Source organism: Carcharhinus amblyrhynchos, unplaced genomic scaffold, assembly GCF_965287045.1.
Source record: "Carcharhinus amblyrhynchos unplaced genomic scaffold, sCarAmb.v2.hapA scaffold_38, whole genome shotgun sequence".
NCBI lineage: Eukaryota > Metazoa > Chordata > Chondrichthyes > Carcharhiniformes > Carcharhinidae > Carcharhinus > Carcharhinus amblyrhynchos.
This window is the reverse complement of record NW_027649779.1, coordinates 3,003,110-3,024,307: the sequence shown is the minus strand read 5'-3', so window position 1 is coordinate 3,024,307 and position 21,198 is coordinate 3,003,110. Positions and strand designations below refer to the sequence as shown.

The window sequence follows — 21,198 nt, the reverse complement described above, 5'->3', positions numbered from 1 at the left end:
CACCTGCCCAGAATGTGGGAAGGAATTTCCTTATTTATCCCGTGTGCTGAGATCCCAGTGAGTTCACAATTAACTACAGTGATCAGATTTTGCTGTTAATCATGTTCAGGATTGAATCATGTTCATTGGGGTCTGTTTCTGCTGATGTCAGTAAACCCCACCCTAGCTGTAGGGGTTGATCCTCTTGCTAAAAGTCAAATAAATCAACTTTGCATCAAATAAACTTGTATTCTTTTTACTATCTCCGACATCGTCAGGAGGTCTCTCCCCTCCCCTGTCTCCTCCGTCCTCACCTCCAACAATAAGTGTGAGGAGCTCATGGAGTTTCTCTGTCACTAAGATTGCGACAATCTCATCAGCTGCCTCTGCTGCTTCCCCCCTTCCACTAGCCCATTGGACTGATCGGCTTCCCCTGAACCCCACATCTTCCCCTCGTTTCTCTCTCATATCCCTTCATGCCCATCTTGTCCATCAGACCCACCGTGTGCTCACAAAGGGCTGGATGGACACCCTCTGTGCTGTAACAATTGGTCATCAACCCCAAATTGCTGATCACCAAACTTACCCACGTAAACTGGTATTGTTCTCACTTTCCAGGTGTTACCCTGACACTATTAAATAGTTGAAATGTGTAACTAACAGACAATGGGGTGTGGGTTTGTTTCTGACATATTGACACAAGTCAGGATGGACACGAACCATCATCACACGGTGTGAATGGTCGGAGCTGGAACTTGGGTTTTGTACTCTATAGTGAGGTTGGGGAGGGGAGGGAGAAAGTGGGGTTAGGGTTATAATCAGATCAGCCACGATCATATTGAACGTTGGAATAGCCTCAAAAAGCTGGGTGGCCTGCTCCTAACTCGTATGTGCAAATGTACTTTTTCAGAGAATCCCTACAGTGCAGGAGGCCATTCTGCCCATCGAATCTGCACCAACCAGGCCTTATCCCCACAACGCCACGCATTGGTATGTCATCAGGTTGCATAACTCAGTGAGTCCCTTCCCACACTCGGAGCAGAGGAATGGCCTCTCTCTAATGCTAATCCCCTGACACTAGGCTCAATTTTGAATGGCCAATCAACCTAACCTGTGCATCTATGGACTGTAGGAGGAAACCAGAGCATCCAGAGGAAATGCATGCAGACATGGGGAGAATGTGCAAACTCGATACAGATAATGACCCAAGGCCGGAATTGAACACGGGTCCCTGGTGCTGTGAGACAGTAATCCTATCCACTGTGATGCCCTGTGGCAGGATCTCATCCTCACTTTCCCAGATTCAAACAAAGATTAACTGAGAGTCCATCTCTAATGGCAGCCAGATTGTCCACAATCCTCTGCGCTGTAGAAACTGTTCTATCTGCCTCAGGCTGGCCGGGTGGACGGCACATGCTCAGTCACTGACAGGTCACAATGCCTATGTGATTGATGGCAGCTCCGCACCAATAGAAAGAGGAGGCGGGGCTGGAGGACCATACAGGATAATCTGGTCCTCCAACCAATCGGATAGAATGAGGGGCCGGCCTGAGCCTGGGTCTCCCTCCTTGGCTGAAACCCTGCACCATTGTGAAACTGCTCTGTGTCTGGCCCAGGAGGAGGTCCTTCCCCACCACCCCCCCTCCCCCACACACACTGGGTGCACGTAGATCAGGAGTGTGGGGCTGAAGTGCAAACAAAACATCAACAAAAGGTTTTTATTTAGAAAACTGAGAAGGTGTATATGGTTGCAACACCGAGATTCAGATTATGTTCAGTAACAAACTGAAATTATGCAGATTTCCCTCACTAAATGAACGCTTCTGCCTGCTTTTGAAGGGGGACCATTCACGTGTTAGGCAAACGCGATAACCACTAAATACAGAAACAAGTGACAAAGAGAGCAATAGGTGTGAACCATTCAGATCCTGGAATCCCTTCAACATTGACTGATCTATAAAGTTTAATTTATTAGTCACAAGAAAGGCTTACCTTAACATTGCAATGAAGTTAGTGTGAAACTCCCCGAGTATCCTACCTGTTCAGGTTATGGTGACTAGTGGAGTGCCCCAGGGGTCGGTGCTGGGGCCTCAGCTTTTTACCATTTATATAGATGATCTGGAGGAGGGAACCAAGTGTAGAGTGTCGAAATTTGCTGATGACACCAAGACTGGGGGAACGGCAAATTGTGCGGAGGGTGTGGAGAGTCTGCAGAAGGATCTAGATAGGCTGGGCGAATGGGCCAGGAAATGGCAAATGGAATTTAATGTTGGCAAGTACGAGGTGGTCCACTTTGGTAGGAATAATGGTAGGAAGGACTATTACTTACGTGGCGAAAAACTGCAGCAGGCGACGGTGCAGAGGGACCTCGGGGTCCTTGTGCATGAGTCGCAAAAGCCCAGCTTGCAGGTGCAGCAGGTGGTCAGGAAGGCGAATGGGATGCTGGCCTTCATAGCGAGGGGGATTGAATATAAAAGTAGGGAGGTCTTGCTGCAGCTGTATAGGGCATTGGTGAGGCCGCAGCTGGAGTACTGTGTGCAGTTTTGGGCGCCGCACCTGCGCAAAGATATTTTGGCCTTGGAGGGAGTGCAGAGGAGGTTTACTAGGCTAATACCGGAGTTGAGGGGGTTGAGCTATGAGGAGAGGCTGAATAAACTAGGCTTGTACTCGTTAGAGTTTAGAAGAATGAGGGGAGATCTCATTGAGACATATAAGATGATGAATGGGATGGATAGGATAGAGGTGGAGAGACTCTTCCCGCTCAAAAAAGACAGTAGGACTAGGGGGCACAGCCTCAAGATAAAGGGGGGGCAGTTTAGAACGGAGTTGAGGAGGGACTTCTTCACTCAAAGGGTGGTGAATCTCTGGAATTCTCTGCCCGTTGAAGTGGTGGAGGCTGCCTCGCTAAATATTTTTAAGACGCGGGTTGATGGGTTTTTGATAAGAGAGGGGATTAAGGGTTATGGGGAGAGGGCGGGAAAGTGGAACTGAGCCACGACAGATCAGCCATGATCTCATTGAATGGCGGGGCAGGCTCGAAGGGCTAGATGGCCTACTCCTGCTCCTATTTCTTATGTTCTTATGTACCTAACCAGCACATCTTTCAGAATGTCGGACGAAGCCCAGAGGAAATCCACGCAGACACGGGGAGAATGTGCAGACTCCACACAAACAGGCTGGAACATAACCCAGGTCCTTGGCGCTGTGAGGCAGCAGTGCTAACCCACTGTGTCACCGTGACCCCCGGGAATCGAACCCGGGTCCCTGGCGCTGTGAGGCAGCAGTGCTAACCCACTGTGTCACCGTGCCCCCGGGAATCGAACCCGGGTCCCTGGCACTGTGAGACAGCAGTGCTAACCCACTGTGTCACCGTGCCCCCGGGAATCGAACCCATCGTGCAGTGGGACCAACATTCATGTTTGAACTAACATCACCATGGATTGATCAGTTGTTGCTGTTTGTGGAATCTTACTGTGCACAAACTGACTGCTGGGATCAGTAACAACTCATATTTATGGAACACGTTTATTGCAATAAAACATCCCAAGGTGCTTCAGAGGAATTTTGTAACAAAATACTGAGTCACACTGGGAGTTAGTGAATTGAGGGGAAAGATTCCAGACAGCGGTTCTTCCAGGCCCAAGAGCTCCAGTCTCAGCTCAGGAGAACTCAACAACTCCACATACTGTCCAAAGATTCACTGGAGTGGAGGATTTTAATGAGAATCTTTCATCAGGAGGGAGGGAACGAAGGGACGGAGAGGTTTAGGGAGGAAATTTCAGAACTTCACTCCAGGATAATGCCATTAATGAAGGAGTAATTCAAATCAGAGATGTTCAAGTGACCAGAATGAGGACAGCACAGATATCTCAGAGGGTGTGTTATTGGAGATTAGAGATTGGGAAGGACAGGCCATGGAGGGATTTTAAAACAGGATGGAAATGTTAAAATCAGTGCATTACCCTGATGTGAACCCGATGTAGTTCAGCGAGCACAGGATATGATGGGTGAAGAACTCTCGAGCAGCAGAGTTTTGAACAATCAGGAATGTTGGGAGGCGATGGCCTTTGGTATTGTCGCTAGGCTATTGTCAATGTTCTAGGGACCCCAGGTTCGAATCCCACCACTACAGGTAGTGGAATTTCAATTCAATAAAAAAAATCTGGAATTAAGAATCTACTGATGACCATGAAACCATGGTCGATTGTTAGAAAAACCCATCTAGTTCACTAATGCCCTTTAGGGAAGGAAATCTGCCGTCCTTACCTGGTCTGGCCTACACGTGACTCCAGACCCACAGCAATGTGGTTGACCCTCAGCTGCCCTCCAGAGCCAATTAGGGATGGAGAATTATTGCTGGCCCAGCCTGCGATGCCCATGTTCCACAAGTGAATTAAAAAGACAATGTTTAATGTGGGGGTGGAGTGAGTGGGAGAGGCTGGTGAAGAATGGATTCTAATCATCCAGTTTAAGGGTAACACGGGTACGGATGAGGGTTCCAGCAGCAGGCGGGATGGCGCCAGGTGACATTATGGAGAGTGAAATATCTGGTATTAGTGCTGGTGTGGAAATGTGGTCAGAAACTCATCTTGACATCAAATCCGGCACGGAGATTGTGAAGAGTGTGGTGCATTCCCAGGGAGAGGGATGGATTCGGTAGTCAGGGAATTTGTAGTGGTGACTGGTCTTCCCCATTTTTAACTGGAAGGAATTTCTGCTCATCCAGGACTGGATGTGGGATAAGCAGTTTGATCATTTAGTAACAGTGGAGGAATGGAGAGGGACGGGGGGGTGGGGGGGGTGAGGTAGAGCTGGGTGTTGTCAGTGTACATGTACAAACTAACATGGTGCTTCTGGATGGTGTCACCGAGTGGGGCATGTAGTTGGGAAATAGGAAGGGCCGAGGATAGATCTTGGGGAGGGGGGGACACCAAGTTCATCGACTTTGGTAAGGAAAAGGAGGTTGGAGAGATCAAAGATTATTTTTTCAGAGTGAGTGGTGACAATGGATTTAAAGGTGAGAAGGTGAGGAATGGAAGAGGATGGGAACTGTAAACAGTATTGATTCGTATGGAGGAGGTAAACAGCTTCGTAGGAATAAGATCAATGGAACATAGTGGGGGGGGAATGTCATGGACAAGCTGAGGTCTGACAGGACATAAGAGAGAGACGGGAGGGAAACTGGAAAAAGATGCCAGTTCCAGACTTAGTGGAGGACAGTTTGGCCTTTGGTGAGAGGGAAGCAGCAGAGGCAGCTGATCAGACTGCCTCAATCTTAGTGACAAAAAGCTTTTTCAGCTCCTCACACTTGTTGTTGGAGGTGAGGATGGAGGAGACAGGGGAGGGGGTGAGAATTTCAAAAGGAACTGACTTGTAACAGCTACTAAAAAGATTCAGCACAGAGTACTTTCCACAAACTATTTTTTCAAAGCAAAGATACTAACCCCTGTAACTGGGCTGGAGTTTAGAAATAGGGGCAGAGAAAGACTCCAATGAACATGGTTCAGTTCTGGATGTGACTCACAACAAAATCCAATCACTGCGGTTACTCATGAAGTTTCTGGTATCTCAGCAGGTGGGATGACCGAGTGAATCCCTTTCCACATTCGGAGCAGGTGAACGCTCTTTCCTTGGTGTGAGTTTGCTGGTGTACAGCAAGTTTGGATGATCGCCTGAACCCAGTCCCACAGCTGGAGCACCTGAACGGTCTCTCGTCTGTGTGAATTCGCTGATGGAACATCAGATCCCAGCGTCTTTTATAACACTTCCCACAGTCCAGACATTGGAAAGGTCTCTCCTGAGAGTGGACACGTTGATGGGACATCAGATCCTCAGAGCCTTTAAATCCTTTCCCACACTCCTGACATTTAAATGGTCTCTTGTCTGCATGAACTCGCTGGTGTCTCAACATGTTGGATGAATCAGTGAATCCTTTCCCACACTTGGGGCAGGTGAATGGTTTCTCCAAAGCGTGGACTCGCTGGTGCTTTGACAGGTTGGATAAATCATTGAATCCTTTCCTACATACAGTACAGCTGAATGGCTTCTCCCCAGTGTGAACGCGTCGGTGTCTCAGCAGGCTGGATAAATCACTGAATCCCTTCCCACACTCGGAGCAAGTGAATGATTTCTCAGCGTCAGTGCGTTGATGAGTTTCCAGCTCAGACGGGGAACAAAGTGACTCCTTCCCAGTGTGAAGATACTTATGTTGCGACAAGCCTGATAATCGACTGAAGCCTCGTCCACACACAGAACAGGCGTACGGTTTCTCCCCACTCTGGACGGTGCTTTTTCCTTCCATGTTCAATACTTGGTGATATTCAGTTCCAATAACTCGGGGAACTTTGTCAGATCCTGATGTGATGTTTGGTTTCCCGTCTCCTTCATACAAACCTTCCCTTTCGAAGATCCTATAAAACGGGTTTAAAACAGAAAAGAATGAAAGAGAACGCTCAAAAACAGGTTGTGAAATTGAGCTGAATGAATGCAGTAATTTGTGGGGCGGGCACTAGGAAAGAGTGATCATAAAAACTGCCGGATTGTCATATAAAACGCAACTGACTCACTGACGTTCTTCAGGGAAGGGAAGCTGTCACACAGTCTGGATCTTCACAAGACGCTATCCTCTTTGAAGAGGAAAGTGAGAGAGGATTTGGGAGCAGAATAGAGAGGGATTTTATATTGTATAAATAAACCAGGATTTGAACAGATTCTCCTAAGACCAGGATACCCACACTAACTCCCTGTTGCACCTTGATTATCTTCATCATCAACAGTCCCTCGATTTGAGGATGATATCTATCATCATAGAATCCCTACAGTGCAAGAGGAGGCCACTTCGACCTATTGAGTCTGTACTGACTCTCTGGTAGAGTGCTTTACCCAGGCCCTCCTGTCCACCCAAGACATTGGGAAGGCCCACACTTGGAATACTTTCTACAGTTCTGGTCACCCTGTTATAGAAAGGATATTATTAAACTGGAAAGAGTGCAGAAGAGATTTACTAGGATGCTACTGGGACTTGATGGATTGAGTTATAAGGAGAGGCTGGACAGACTGGGACTTTTTTCTCTGGACTGTAGGAGGCTGAGGGGTGATCTTGTAGAGGTCTATAAAATAATGAGGGGCACAGATCAGCTAGATAGTCAATATCTTTTCCCAAAGGTAGGGGAGTCTAAATTTAGAGGGCATAGGTTTAAGGTGAGAGGGCAGGGATACAAAAGTGTTCAGAGGGGCAATTTTTTCACACAGAGGGTGGTGAGTGTCTGGAACGAGCTGCCAGAGGTAGTAGTACTACCTCTGGCAGCTCGTTCTAGGTAAGTGACCTAGATGAGGGTGTAGAAGGATGGATTAGTAAATTCGCTGACAACACCAAAGTTGGAGGAGTTGTAGACAGTGAGGATGGATGTTACAGTTTGCAGAGGGACAAAGATAAGCTGCAGAGCTGGGCCGAGAGGTGGCAAATGGAGTTTAATACGGAAAAGTGTGAGGTGATTCACTTTGGTAAGAGTAACAGGAGTACAGAATATAGGGCTAATGGAAGGACTCTTGGTAGTGTCGACGAGCACAGAGATCTCGGGGTACATGTGCATAGATCTCTGAAAGTTGGCACCCAGGTTGATAAGGTTGTTAAGAAGGCGTACGGTGTGTTAGCTTTTATTGGTAGAGGGATTGAATTTCAGAGCCGTGAGGTCATGTTACAACTGTACAAAACTCTGGTGCGGCCGCGCTTGGAGTATTGCGTACAGTTCTAGTCACCGCATTATAAGAAAGATGTGGAGGCATTGGAAAGGGTGCAGAGGAGGTTTATCAGGATGTTGCCTGGTATGGTGGGAAGGTCTTATGAGGAAAGGCTGAGGGACTTGAGGTTATTTTTATTAGAGAGAAGAAGGTTATGAGGTGACCAAATTGAGGCATACAAGATGATCAGAGGATTAGATAAGGTGGATAGTGAGAGCCTTTTTCCTCGGATGGTGAAGGCTAACACGAGGGGACATAGCTTTAAATTAAGGGGTGGTATTTATAGGATGGATGTCAGAGGTAGGATCTTTACTCAGAGGGTAATAAGGGTGTGGAATGCCCTGCCTGCAGCAGTTGTGGACTTGCCAACTTTAAGGGCGTTCACATGGTCAGTGGATAGGCATATGGATAACATTGGAATAGTTTAGGTTAGAGGGTCATTAGATTGGTTCCGCTTGTCAGCGCAACATCGAGGGCCGAAGGGCCTGTACTGCGCTATACTGCTCTATGTTCTAGTAGAGGCAGGTACAATTTTGTCTTTCAAAAAGCGTTTTGACAGCTACACAGATAAGATGGGTATAGAGGGAAATTAGCCAAATGCAGGCAATTGGGACTAGCTTAGGGGTTTTAAAAAAAAGGGCAGCATGGACCAGTTGGATGAAAGGGCCTGTTTTCATGCTTGTAAACCTCTACGACCTATCCCTGCAGCCTCACACATTTACCTTAGCCAAGTCCCCTTATCGCCACATCTTGGGAAACTAAAGGGAAATTTACCCCTTAGTAAATTAACCGGGGGTGGGGGGAGGAGGGGGACTGGAGCACCCGGAGGAAACCCACGCAGATGCGAGGAGAGCATATAAACTGCACAGAATTTCACAGTAACTTAACTGCAGCGTTAAAACAAGCTTCCTTGTGACGCTAATCAATAATTTAACTGAAGTCACCCAAGCCAGGAACTGAAACTGGATCCCTGGCACCGTGAGGGAGCAGTGCTAATTACTGTGCCACTGTGTCACTCATGTCTACTTAGGGTCGTGAATTTCACCATGGCTCTTCATGTGACTGACCAAACCCACTGATCTATAAATAATGTTTAAAATGATTTGGGAATATATCGCCATTCCTTCAGTCACTGGGACAAACTCCTGGAATTCCCTCCCTACCAGCAGGGTGGATGTACCTACACCACATGGACTGCAGGGGTTCAAATCCCATACGTCACATTGCCCCTCACAAACATGGCGCCAAGCCGCTGCACATATTGCCCCCCACAAACATGGCGGCCACAAATGATACACTTCCGGCAGAATGGCGGCAGTCAGCCCAGGCCCAGCACGACAAGCCGCGGCTCCATTTGGTTCAAAACGGGATGACCAGGAAGTTATTTCCCGGGGTGTGAGTTTGGACAACATGTTTACAAAGCCTATTCACCCGCCGGCCGGATCTACCGCTCTCTGCGCACCGCCCTTTACCTCGTACTGATCTCGCATCAGCCTTTCACCGTCCCTCTGTCCGTCACCATTACCAGCACTGCGCATGCCTGAGAGCATTTTCCCCCCTCATTCACTCCGATTGGTTTGAGGACCAGCCGCACCCGCTCGGTCTTCCAACCCCGCCCCTCATTCACTCCGATTGGTTGGAGGACCACCTGCACCCACGCGGTCCTCCAGCCCCGCCCCCTTTCCCTATTGGGCCGGCGCCACTGTCAATCAGTTCCTGGGCATTGTGACGCGGAGCATGCGTAGTGAGGCTCACGTCCAGGCTCATCTTCAGGTGGGAAGGAGGTGGATAAGCGGAGGCAGCGTCAGGGGCAGTGGGTGGGAGGGGAGGATCCGCCCCCCCGGAGGGGGACTCAACACCCCATCCCCCAGTGAAGAAAATGATCAGCTTAATATGAGGTAGGTCCATTCAAAAGGAGGCGGCTCTGGAGAGGGTGCAGAAAAGATTTACCAGGATGTTTCCCTGGTATGGAGGGCATTAGCTATGAGGAGAGGTTGGAGAATCTTGGTTTGTTCTCACTGGAATGACGGAGGGTGAGGGGAGACCTGATAGAAGTCTATAAGATTATGAGAGGCATGGACAGAGTGGATAGTCAGAAGCTTTTCCCCAGGGTGGGAGAATCAATTACTCGGGGGGCACAGGTTTAAGGTGCGAGGGACAAGGTTTAAAGGAGATTTTGAGACAAGTTTTTTACAAGCGAAGGTGGTGGGTGCCTGGAATTTGCTGCCGGGAGTGATAGTGGAAACAGATATGATCGTGATCAGCTGAGATTTTCTGCATTTCATCGATCACCACAGGATTCCTTTCACAGAGCGCATCGCTGAAAGGACTTTCTGTGTGATGTTCCTGAGCAGAACGTTCATGTTTTGACACACGTCTCAAAACTCATCATTCAGAAACTGAGCTGGTGCCTCAGGTTCAGCTCCAAGGGAAGGTTTAATGTTGGGGTATGATGGCATCCTCCAATAATTTTTATACATTGTACACTCTGCACTAGTGTCTTGTATGAGTCTTGTATACCCTTCATCATCTGCTCCTGTATCTTGAAGCAGGACTTTTCAATCTTTGGCAAATAGTGTGAACAAATCGTCTGTGGAGCTTTAAGATAATTTACATCTTTCCCTTCTGATTTTTAATCAAAGCTCTCATTATTCTTTCTCAAGCATTCAGATCGGAAACGTCAGGTATTTTCACTGTTACCACATCATAATCCTGACCGCCTTATGGTGAAGGAGGAAACTAGTTCCGATCTTTACTTGGTATAGATTTATTCATAGAGTGAAACATTACAGGTATATCACTCTTAATACTATTCCATGCTCTGTCAGTAAGTGTCTATATGTGCTCATGTAAACATCTAATCAATGTCCACTGCTTGTGTATATTTACCCCAAATTATACAATTAACACCCAGAGTATTTAAAAAGGTCTGTAATCAGTGTGACTGCCATAATGTCTCAGCAGGTTGGATGTCTCAGTGAATCCTTTCCTACACTCAGAGCAGGTGAACAGCCCCTCTCCTCTGTGTGAACTTGCTTGTGTTTCCGCAGGCTGGAAGGATCAGCAAATCCCTTCCCACAGTCAGAACAGGTGAAAGGCTTCTCCCCAGTGTGAACTCGACGGTGCGCGCGCAGACTAGACGACTCAGTGAATCCCTTCCCACACACACAGCAGGCGAACGGCCTCTCCCCAGTGTGAACTCGCCGGTGTTTCCAGAGGCTGGAGGGATCAGTGAATCCCTTCCCACACTCAGTGCAACTGAACGGTCTTTCCCCAGAATGAATTCGCTGGTGTGTCAGCAGACTAGTGGACCGAGTAAATCTCTTCCCACACACAGAGCAGGGGAACGGCCTCTCTCCAGTGTGAACTGCCTGGTGTCGCAGCAAGGTTGATAACTGAGTGAATCCCTTCCCACACACGGAGCAGGTGAATGACCTCTCCCCAGTGTGAACTGCCTGGTGGTTCTGCAGGGTAGATGATGCACTGAATCCTCTTCCACACACGGTGCAGGTGAATGGCCTGTCTCCGGTGTGGACTCGCTGGTGTATCAGCAGGTGAGATGACCGAGTGAATCCCTTCCCGCAGTCAGAGCAGGCGTACGGCCTCTCCCCGGTGTGATTCGGAGGGGGGGAGGGATAGTGAGGAAAGGGGGTGAAAGTGAGGGGGGCATAGTTGGGGAATGCAAGGCACGGCATAGTGGGGGTGGGGCAGAGCAGGGTTTAAAATGCGTGTACTTTAATGCGAGGAGTATTCGCAATAAAGTGGATGAACTTGCAGCGTGGATCAGTACCTGGGACTTTGATGTTGTGGCCATTTCTGAGACTTGGATAGAGCAGGGTCAGGAATGGATGTTGCAGGTTCCGGGGTACAAATGCTTTAGTCGGAGTAGAGAAGAAGGTAGAAGGGGGGGTGGGGTAGCATTGCTAGTCAAGGACTGTATCACAGTGTCGGAGAGAAAGTTTGATGAGGACTTGTCAGTTGAGGTAGTATGGGCGGAGATTAGAAATAGGAGAGGAGAGGTCACCCTGTTGGGAGTCTTTTATAGACCTCCTAAAAGTTCTAGAGAGGTTGAGGAAAGGATTGCGGAGACAATCCTGGTTAGGAGTGAAAGTAATAGGGTAATTGTTATGGGGGACTTTAACTTTACGAATATTGATTGGAGTTGCTATAGTTCTAGCTCGCTAGAGGGGTCAGTGTTTGTACAAAGCGTGCAGGAAGGTTTTTTGTCTCAGTATGTAGACAGGCCAACTAGAGGTGAGGCTATATTGGATTTGGTGCTGGGAAATGAGCCAGACCAGGTGCTAGACTTGGAAGTTGGTGTGCATTTTGGTGATAGTGACCACAATTCGGTTACGTTCACCTTAGTGATGGGAAGAGATAGGCATGAACCTCGGGTCAGCAATTTTAGCTGTGGTAAGGGCGATTATGAGGCTATCAGGAGTGAATTAGGAAGCATGGATTGGATTAGGGGATTACAGGGACTGGGAACGTCTGAAATGTGGAGTTTTTTCAAGGAGCAGCTACTGCGAGTCCTTGATAGGTATGTCCCTGTCAGGCATGGTGGATTTGGTAGATCTAGGGAACCGTGGTGCACTAAAAGAGTTGAGTCGATGGTTAAAAAGAAAAAGGAGGCTTATATTAGGATGAGATTGGAGGGCTCAGATAGTGCACTAGAAAGCTTTAGATTGGCTAGGAGGGAGTTGAAGAGTGAGTTGAGAAGGGCTAAAAGAGGACATGAGAAGACTTTGGCTGATAGGATTAAGGAGAATCCTAAGGCGTTCTATAGGTATGTCAAGAACAGAAGGTTGGTCAGGGCAAGATTAGGGCCAGTTACAGACAGCAGGGGGAAGTTGTGTGTGGAACCGGAGGAGATTGGAGAAGTATTGAACCAATATTTCTCTTCGGTGTTCACGCAGGGGGACATGAATATAGCTGAGGAGGACATTGGGTTGCAGGGGTGTAAAATAGACAGTATTACGGTTGATAAAGAGGATGTGCTGGAAATTCTTGAGGGGCTGAAAATAGATAAGTCCCCTGGTCCGGATGGGATCTACCCTAGGATTCTCTGGGAGGCTAGAGAGGTGATTGCAGAGCCTCTGGCTCAGATCTTCAGGTCGTCATTGGTCTCTGGTGTAGTCCCGGAGGATTGGAGGATAGCGAATGTTGTCCCATTGTTTAAGAAGGGGAACAGAGACTTTGCTGGGAATTATAGACCGGTGAGTCTTACTTCTGTTGTGGGCAAGGTTTTAGAAAAAATTATTAGGGATAGGATTTATAGTTATTTGGAGTGTAATGAATTGATTAGAAATAGTCAACATGGTTTTGTAGCGGGTAGGTCGTGCCTTACTAACCTTATTGAGTTTTTTGAGAAGGTGACCAAAGAGGTGGATGGGGGTAAGGCAGTTGACGTGGTATACATGGATTTTAGTAAGGCGTTCGATAAGGTTCACCATGGTAGACTTCTGCAGAAAATGCAGATGTATGGGATTGTGGGTAATCTAGGAAGTTGGATCAGGAATTGGCTATCAGATAGGAGACAGAGGGTGGTGGTGGATGGTAAATATTCATCATGGAGTACAGTTACGAGTGGTGTGCCTCAGGGATCTGTTTTGGGGCCACTGTTGTTTGTAATTTTTATTAATGATCTGGATGAGGGTATAGTTGGGTGGATTAGTAAATTTGCTGATGACACCAAAATTGGAGGTGTGGTAGATTGTGAGGAAGGGTGTCATAGTCTGCAGGGAGACTTAGATAGGTTGCAGAGCTGGGCCGAGAGGTGGCGGATGGAATTTAATGCGGAGAAGTGTGAGGTAATTCACTTTGGTAGGAGCAACAGATGTGTCGAGTATAGGGCTAACGGGAGGACTTTGAATAGTGTGGATGAACAGAGGGATCTAGGTGTGTGTGTACATAGATCCCTGAAAGTTGGGAATCAAGTAGATAAGGTTGTTAAGAAGGCGTACGGTGTCTTGGCGTTTATTGGTAGGGGGATTGAATTTAGGAGTCGCAGTGTAATGTTGCAACTGTACACTACTCTAGTGCGGCCACACTTGGAGTACTGTGTGCAGTTCTGGTCCCCGCATTACAAGAAGGATGTGGAGGCGTTGGAGAGGGTGCAGAGGAGGTTTACTAGGATGGTGCCTGGTATGGTGGGGAGGTCCTATGAGGAGAGACTGAGGGATTTAGGGTTGTTTTCGTTGGAAAGAAGGCGGCTAAGAGGGGATCTTATTGAAACATATAAGATGATTAGAGGTTTAGATAGGGTGGATAGTGATAGCCTTTTTCCTCGGATGGAGAAAGCTAGCACGAGGGGGCATGGCTTTAAATTAAGGGGGGGTAGCTACAGGACGGATGTCAGGGGTAGGTTCTTTACCCAGCGGGTGGTGAAGGATTGGAATGCCCTGCCTGCTGCAGTTGTAAATGCGTCTAGTTTGGGGGCGTTTAAGAGATCTCTGGATAGGTTTATGGACGAAAAGGGATTGGTATAGGCTAGTGGGTCATTGTTTTTGTAACTGGTCGGCGCAACATCGTGGGCCGAAGGGCCTGTTCTGCGCTGTAATGTTCTATGTTCTATGTTCTATGAACTCTCCGGTGCTTCTGCACAGCAGAGGAATTACTGAATCCCTTCCCACACTCTGAGCAGCTGAGCACTTTCTCCCGGGCGTGTATTCGCTGGTGTCTCCGCAGGTTGGACGAAAGAGTGAATCCCTTCCCACACACGGAGCAAGGGAATGACCTCTCCCCGGTGTGAACTCGCTTGTGTCTCCGGAGGCTGGACAAATCCCCGAACCCCTTCCCACACTCAGTGCAGGCGAAAGGCCTCTCCCCCATGTGAATGCGTCCGTGTGTGAGAAGACGGGAGGAATCGGTGAAACCCTTCCCGCATTCAGAGCAGGTGAACGGCCTCTCCCCAGTGTGGATTTTCTGATGGGTCAGCAGGTTGGATAACTGAAAGAATCCCTTCCCACAATCAGGGCAGGTGAATGGCTTCTCCCCAGTGTGACTGCGTCGATGGATCTCCAGCTCACACGGTGCTTTGAATCCTTTCCCACAGTCCCCACATTTCCACTGTTTCTCCCTGATGCGGGAGGCCTGCTGTCCCTCCAGGTTTGACAATCAGTTGAAGCCTTGTCCTGACCGAGAACAGATGTACAGTCCCTCTCAATGTAAACGGTGCAATGCTTTTCAGACTGTGTTACCTGATCACACACTCAGGTTTGTACGTCTCACTGCTTTTCCAGTCACACTGATGTTCAATCTTTTCCCACAGACAGAAAAGAAAACCCAAAAAATCTCCTTCTAGAGTCCAAGGCCGATGATATTCACGTTGTGATTAATCGAGTGAATCTATCAGATCTGAACGTGATGTTTTGTTTTGATATTTCTGTCCTGTAAATCCTCCCCTTCTAATATCCTGTGAAAGAAGTTTACAAAAGTCAATGCTGTGCGCATAGAAAAGAAATTCAGAATGGACAATTCTCGATTAAACTACTTTTTTATTCCTGAAAAGTTGTAAATTTCTGTCCCACACATTCTGCACCAAGTAGTCACTCTCCCGATTCTGCTGGTTCATGCTCCAGGACACACAGACCTGAAAACCTTCAGGCAAGCTGTTCACCGATATATCCCTTATATAACTGGACTATAATCTGTGTAAAAGCGCTATGTTACTTTATTAGAGAGAGGTGGGGAATATGTGTACAAGGTTTGTTTGGACTTCAAGTGGCCATAAACTGGAATTCACCTACATGAGGATGGTAGAAGCAGAGGGAACCCATGATTTCAAATGATGTTAGTCATTCAAAAGAAATAAACCTTTAAGATAGTGATACAGAGGGGGAATGGGACCAACTGGATTGTTCTATGGAGAGTTGACATGGATTTGAATTGCCAAATGGACATTTTTTGTGCTGTAATGTCTCACTGACTGGAAATATATAACATAACTACATTATTATATTCCAAGAATAGAAATAAAAGTAAATGTACCTTACTGCAGCATCAACAATAATATATCCAACATGTACAATAACAAAACTAGAAATACCTCTCCATAGCGACTGATAATCTTCAAATAAACAATTTCCCAGACAATTCTAATGGAATAAACCAAAGAATAAGGTTTCATTAATTTCATACTTTTACTGCAATAATCAAACTAAAATCAACATTAACAAAGTATGCATTCCCAAACAATGATACTTTTTACAGACAGGGTAAATTTGACTTTAAATAGTTCAGACAATAACAACAGGTTCCACAAAAATGACAAACATTTACAAATGTTTACAAACATTTTACAAACATCACAAACCAGCCTCCCATCCACTGACTCTGTCTACACTTCCTGCTGCCTCGGGGAAGCAGCCGGCATAATTAAGGACCCCACGCACCCCAGACATTCTCTCTTTCACTTTCTTCCATAGGGAAAAAAAATACAAAAGTCTGAGGTCATGTACCAAACACAAGAACAGCTTCCCTGCTGCTATCAGACTTTTGAATGGATCTACCTCGCATTAAGTTGATTTTTCTCTACACCCTCACTGTGACTATAACACTACATTCTGCATTCTCTTGTTTCCTTCTCTATGAACAGTATGCTTTGTCTGTATAACATGCAAGAAACAATACTTTTCAGTGTATGTTAACACATGTGACAACAATAAATCATATCAAACATTTCCTCCCTCCACACATTTGGCTCTAATTCCAGTTACAGAGTCCCACAACTCTCTGTATTTCCCAGGTATAGGTTCAGCACATTTCCTTTTACAGGAGGTTGGACTGAACTCTTTCCCTGCAGCCCATTTCCACAGACAGCCCCAGGAGTCACAGCCTCTGGATCTCTCACTGGTAGATTCTCCCACTCAGCTGCTTTTTCCAGCTGCTCAGACTCCCTTCCTCTCCATCTCCCACTCACAGCCTCACTATTCACTAAGTGAACTCTTCCCCTTCCCTCCTGAAAACCTCCCTGCCTGTTCACTGTCTGTAACACAAACTGTTTTACTCACTGATGTGGGGACACAGGAAGAAGGTTCAGTCTGTGTGAAGCTCAACCGCCTACGTCACAAAGCCCACCCACTGATTGGCTGGAGTACAAGAGTCCTTCCGGTCTGCCAGGGCTTCCGATTGGTCAGAACTCGGGGGCGGGGCAACAATGATTCCGTTCCCTGGGGCTGGGGGTGGGGAAACCGGCGTCCGGGCCTGCGTACTGGAACCCGGTGACGTCACCGCGTAGCAGAGTGATTCCTACTGGCTGATTCAGGCAGGACTCGACTGTGACGTCACAAGGCGGACGTAGTCCCATGAGCAGCATGATTTCTATTGGCTGATTCAGGCAGGGCTCCTTTGTGACGTCACAATACGGAAGTAGTCATGCGAGCAGAGTGATTCCTACTGGCTGATTCAGGCAGGGTCCTATTATGACGTCACAAGGCGGAAGTTGCCCAGTGAGCTTCAGAGTGAAACTCCCTCCTCTGGGCAACATCTGGGAGGAAATCAGTGTTTCCCCCTTTCCATTTCTATTCTCATTCTGGGGGAAATTGGGGACCTGCAGCAACTGAAGGGTAAGGAAGTGAATGCAGACTCTGGAAAGGTTACAGACGGACATCGAAATTAGGAGTATCATTAGGCCCAGGTATCTTTTCTCTTTCTCTCTCAAAGACATTGGCAACCTTTAACTCCCTCAGTTTGACAGGTTTACTTATCTGGATAATAGGATAGCCTCTTATCCAATGTTCACAATTAAAGGGGGAGTTTTCCTAGGAGAGGACTAATATTTAAATGAACAATAAATTAGTATGGGACAGATATGTTTAACGTAGTTATATGTTATATATTAGGTTATTTATGCTTGTTATTTCTTGTCTTGGAATATATAGCACTTTGTCAATGTTACCTGTTTGATTTGATATCCCATGTCCAAAAATGTGCAGATAAAAGCAAATTACTACAGATGCTGGAATCTGAAACCAAAAGAGAAAATGCTGGAAAATCTCAGCAGGTCTGGTAGCACGTAAGGAAAGGAAAGAGCTGACATTTCGAGTCTAGATGACCCTTTGTGAATGCTAAAATACATTAAATTGGGGGATATTTATATTGCAGGGTGAGGGATTGAACAATGAGCCATAGACACAGAAACTAGGGGAAAAGGCTGCTAATGGCAGTCCATAGAGAGAATAACGGGTGTGAATGGCCTAATGGCAGAGAAGCTGAAATCAGAGAGTAAGCTGTGACAGATGAAGATTGGGGGGGGGGGTTGGTGGTGGAGAATGGGTGGGAGAGAGGTAATATTTAGAAAAAGGGGAAAAGGGGAAGCAAAGGCGTTTCTATGGCAATGACTCGTCCTTCATTCCCTCCCCATGCATGTGAATATCTCCCACTTTCTATGCCTTTTAGCTTTGCAAAGGGTCACCTTGACTTGAATCATCAGCTCTTTTCTGTCCTTATAGATGCTGCTGGACCTACCGAGATTTTCCAGCATTTTCTCTTTTGGTTCTAAAGGTATATGGATTAGGTTGATTGACCATAATGAATTGGCAACATTGTCAGGGGATTAGCAGGTAAGTATGTGGGGGAACATGGTTTTGGAACCTGATGAAGTTGGCCAAGTTATTGTAACCTGAATATCGTTGTGTTTTGAATATAGAAGAAAAATGCACCGTTGACAGTGGGGAGAAACTGTACACGTGATCTGTGTGTGGACGAGACTTCAACCAACCATCCAGCCTTTTGGAACATAATTGCAGTCAGAACAAGGAGATGGCATGGAAATGTGGGGACTGTGGGAAGGGATTCAAATACCCATCACAGCTGGAAACTCATCGACGCAGCCACACCGGGGAGAGGCCGTTCACCTGCTCCCGATGCGGGAGGGGATTCATTCAGTCATCCAGCTTGCGTATACACCAAAGGATTCACACTAAGGAGAGGCCGTTCACCTGCTGTGTGTGCGGGAAGAGCTTCAATCAGTCATTCAACCTCGCATTACACCAGCGAGTTCACACCGGGGAGAGGCCGTTCACTTGCTCCCAGTGTGGGAAGGGATTCTGCCAGCCGGCCAATCTAGCAAAACACCAGCGAATTCACACGGAGGACAGACCATTCAGCTGCCCCATGTGTGGAAAGAAATTCAAGGAGTCATCCAACCGAGCAAAACACCAGCGGGTTCACACTGGGGAGAGGCCGTTCACCTGCTCTCAGTGTGGGAAGGGATTCACTCACTCAGCCAATCTGCTGAGACACCAGCGGGTTCACACTGGGGAGAAGCCATACATCTGCTGTGTGTGTGGGAAGGGATTCAGTCAGTCGTCCACTCTGCTGACACACCAGCGGATTCACAAGTAACTATTGTGATTGGATTTTGCTGTTTTTCATATTGAGACTGAGCCGCATTTCTTTGGGTCTGTTTCTGCCGGATTGAAAAATAACCCCAGTTCTGTTACATAGAAACATGCGTAGAAAATAGAATCAGGAATAGGCCATTCAGCCCTTCGAGCCTGCACCACCGTTCAGGATTATCATGGTTGATCATCAAAATCAATATCCTGATCATGTTACAACTGTACAAAACTCTGGTGCGGCCGCACTTGGAGTATTGCGTACAGTTCTGGTCGCCGCATTATAAGAAAGATGTGGAGGCATTGGAAAGGGTGCAGAGGAGGTTTACCAGGATGTTGCCTGGTATGGTGGGAAGGTCTTATGAGGAAAGGCTGAGGGACTTGAGGTTGTTTTCATTAGAGAGAAGAAGGTTACGAGGTGAGAAGAAGGTAGAGGATGTTTCGAGAGTAGCCTAGTACTTTGTGTCTTTTGTGTATGCTTAAAACTGGACCAGCAGACGGGCACCACAACAGCTCAGTGACTATCACTTTGCTGTGCAGATACATGGATTTGGGCCAGTATCTGTGGGAGTTTGTGCATTCTCCCCATGCTTGCGTGGGTTTCCTCCGGGTGCTCTGGTTTCCTCCCACACCCCAAAGATGTGCTCTTAGGCTGATGTAACAAATTGTCCCTAAATTATTCTCCCCTGAATCTGGTTTCCAATGGGGGTACCATAAGCATAGACATGGGTCAAGGGGGGTGTAGGAAAAACACATTGTCAAGATGGCGGCGCGGGCTCATTGGGCCGAAGGGCCTGTTTCCCGTGCTGTGTTGTTCTTTGTTCAGTGCTAACCCACTGTGTCACTGTGCCCCCGGGAATCGAACCTGGGCCCCTGCAACTACGAGGCAGCAGTGCTAACCCACTGTGTCACTGTGCCCCCGGGAATCGAACCTGGGTCCCTGCAACTACGTGGCAGCAGTGCCAACCCACTGTGTCACTGTGCCCCCAGGAATCGAACCTGGGTCCCTGCAACTACGTGGCAGCAGTGCCAACCCACTGTGTCACTGTGCCCCCGGGAATCGAACCTGGGTCCCTGCAACTACGTGGCAGCAGTGCCAACCCACTGTGTCACTGTGCCCCCGGGAATCGAACCTGGGTCCCTGCAACTACGTGGCAGCAGTGCCAACCCACTGTGTCACTGTGCCCCCGGGAATCGAACCTGGGTCCCTGCAACTACGTGGCAGCAGTGCCAACCCACTGTGTCACTGTGCCACCCCAAAATTGTCAATTACTCATTTCTGATCAATGTTTTTCACACTGATGAGAGACTGGGTTCAGGGGATCATTCCAGTTCACTGTATACCCAGTTCACACTGGGCTGTTCATCTGCTTTGAGTTTGGGAAGAGATTCATTGTTTGGAGGTCAGATTTCTAGTGTCTAGTTTTTGGGGGTCACTGTGGGTGGTTTTCTCTTACTTATCATTACATGTTTAAAGATGAAGATAGAATTTGAAGAAGGCGACAACAGGAATTCTCATCCTCTTCAACACGAAACTAAACTCACTGTTAATTCCTCCTCAGTAACAATTTTTATAATAACTGAGAGAGGTTTAGGGCAGAGATTACTGATACAATCCCAGATTGTAATAACTGAGAGAGGTTTAGGGCAGAGATTACTGATACAATCCCAGATTGTAATAACTGAGAGAGGTTTAGGGCAGAGATTACTGATACAATCCCAGATTGTAATAACTGAGAGAGGTTTAGGACAGAGATTACTGATACAATCCCAGATTGTAATAACTGAGAGAGGTTTAGGGCAGAGATTACTGATACAATCCCAGATTGTAATAACTGAGAGAGGTTTAGGGCACAGATTACTGATACAATCCCAGATTGTAATAACTGAGAGAGGTTTAGGACAGAGATTACTGATACAAGGCCCAGATTGTAATAACTGAGAGACGTTTAGGGCAGAGATTACCGATACAAGACCCAGATTGTAATAACTGAGAGAGGTTTAGGGCAGAGATTACGGATACAAGGCCCAGATTGTAGTAACTGAGAGGGGTTTAGGGCAGAGATTACTGCTACAATCCCAGATTGTAATAACTGAGAGAGGTCTAGAGCAGAGATTATTGATACAATCCCAGATTGTA

General features: G+C 47.2%; 1 protein-coding gene across 1 annotated transcript in view; it reads right to left on the bottom strand.

Moving 5' to 3' along the window:
- Positions 1–15,292, bottom strand: part of LOC145362395 (uncharacterized) — a 43,122-nt gene extending 27,830 nt beyond the window's left edge. Inside the window, exons 1-5 of the mRNA XM_080218441.1 lie at positions 15,260–15,292; positions 14,456–14,667; positions 10,682–11,322; positions 9,151–9,259; positions 5,565–6,389 (exon numbers count right to left, since the gene is read on the bottom strand). Coding sequence (XP_080074567.1) covers positions 5,565–6,389; positions 9,151–9,259; positions 10,682–11,322; positions 14,456–14,667; positions 15,260–15,292 — 1,820 coding nt within the window. The remainder of the gene's footprint in view (positions 1–5,564; positions 6,390–9,150; positions 9,260–10,681; positions 11,323–14,455; positions 14,668–15,259) is intronic.
- Positions 15,293–21,198: the final 5,906 nt, after the last annotated feature.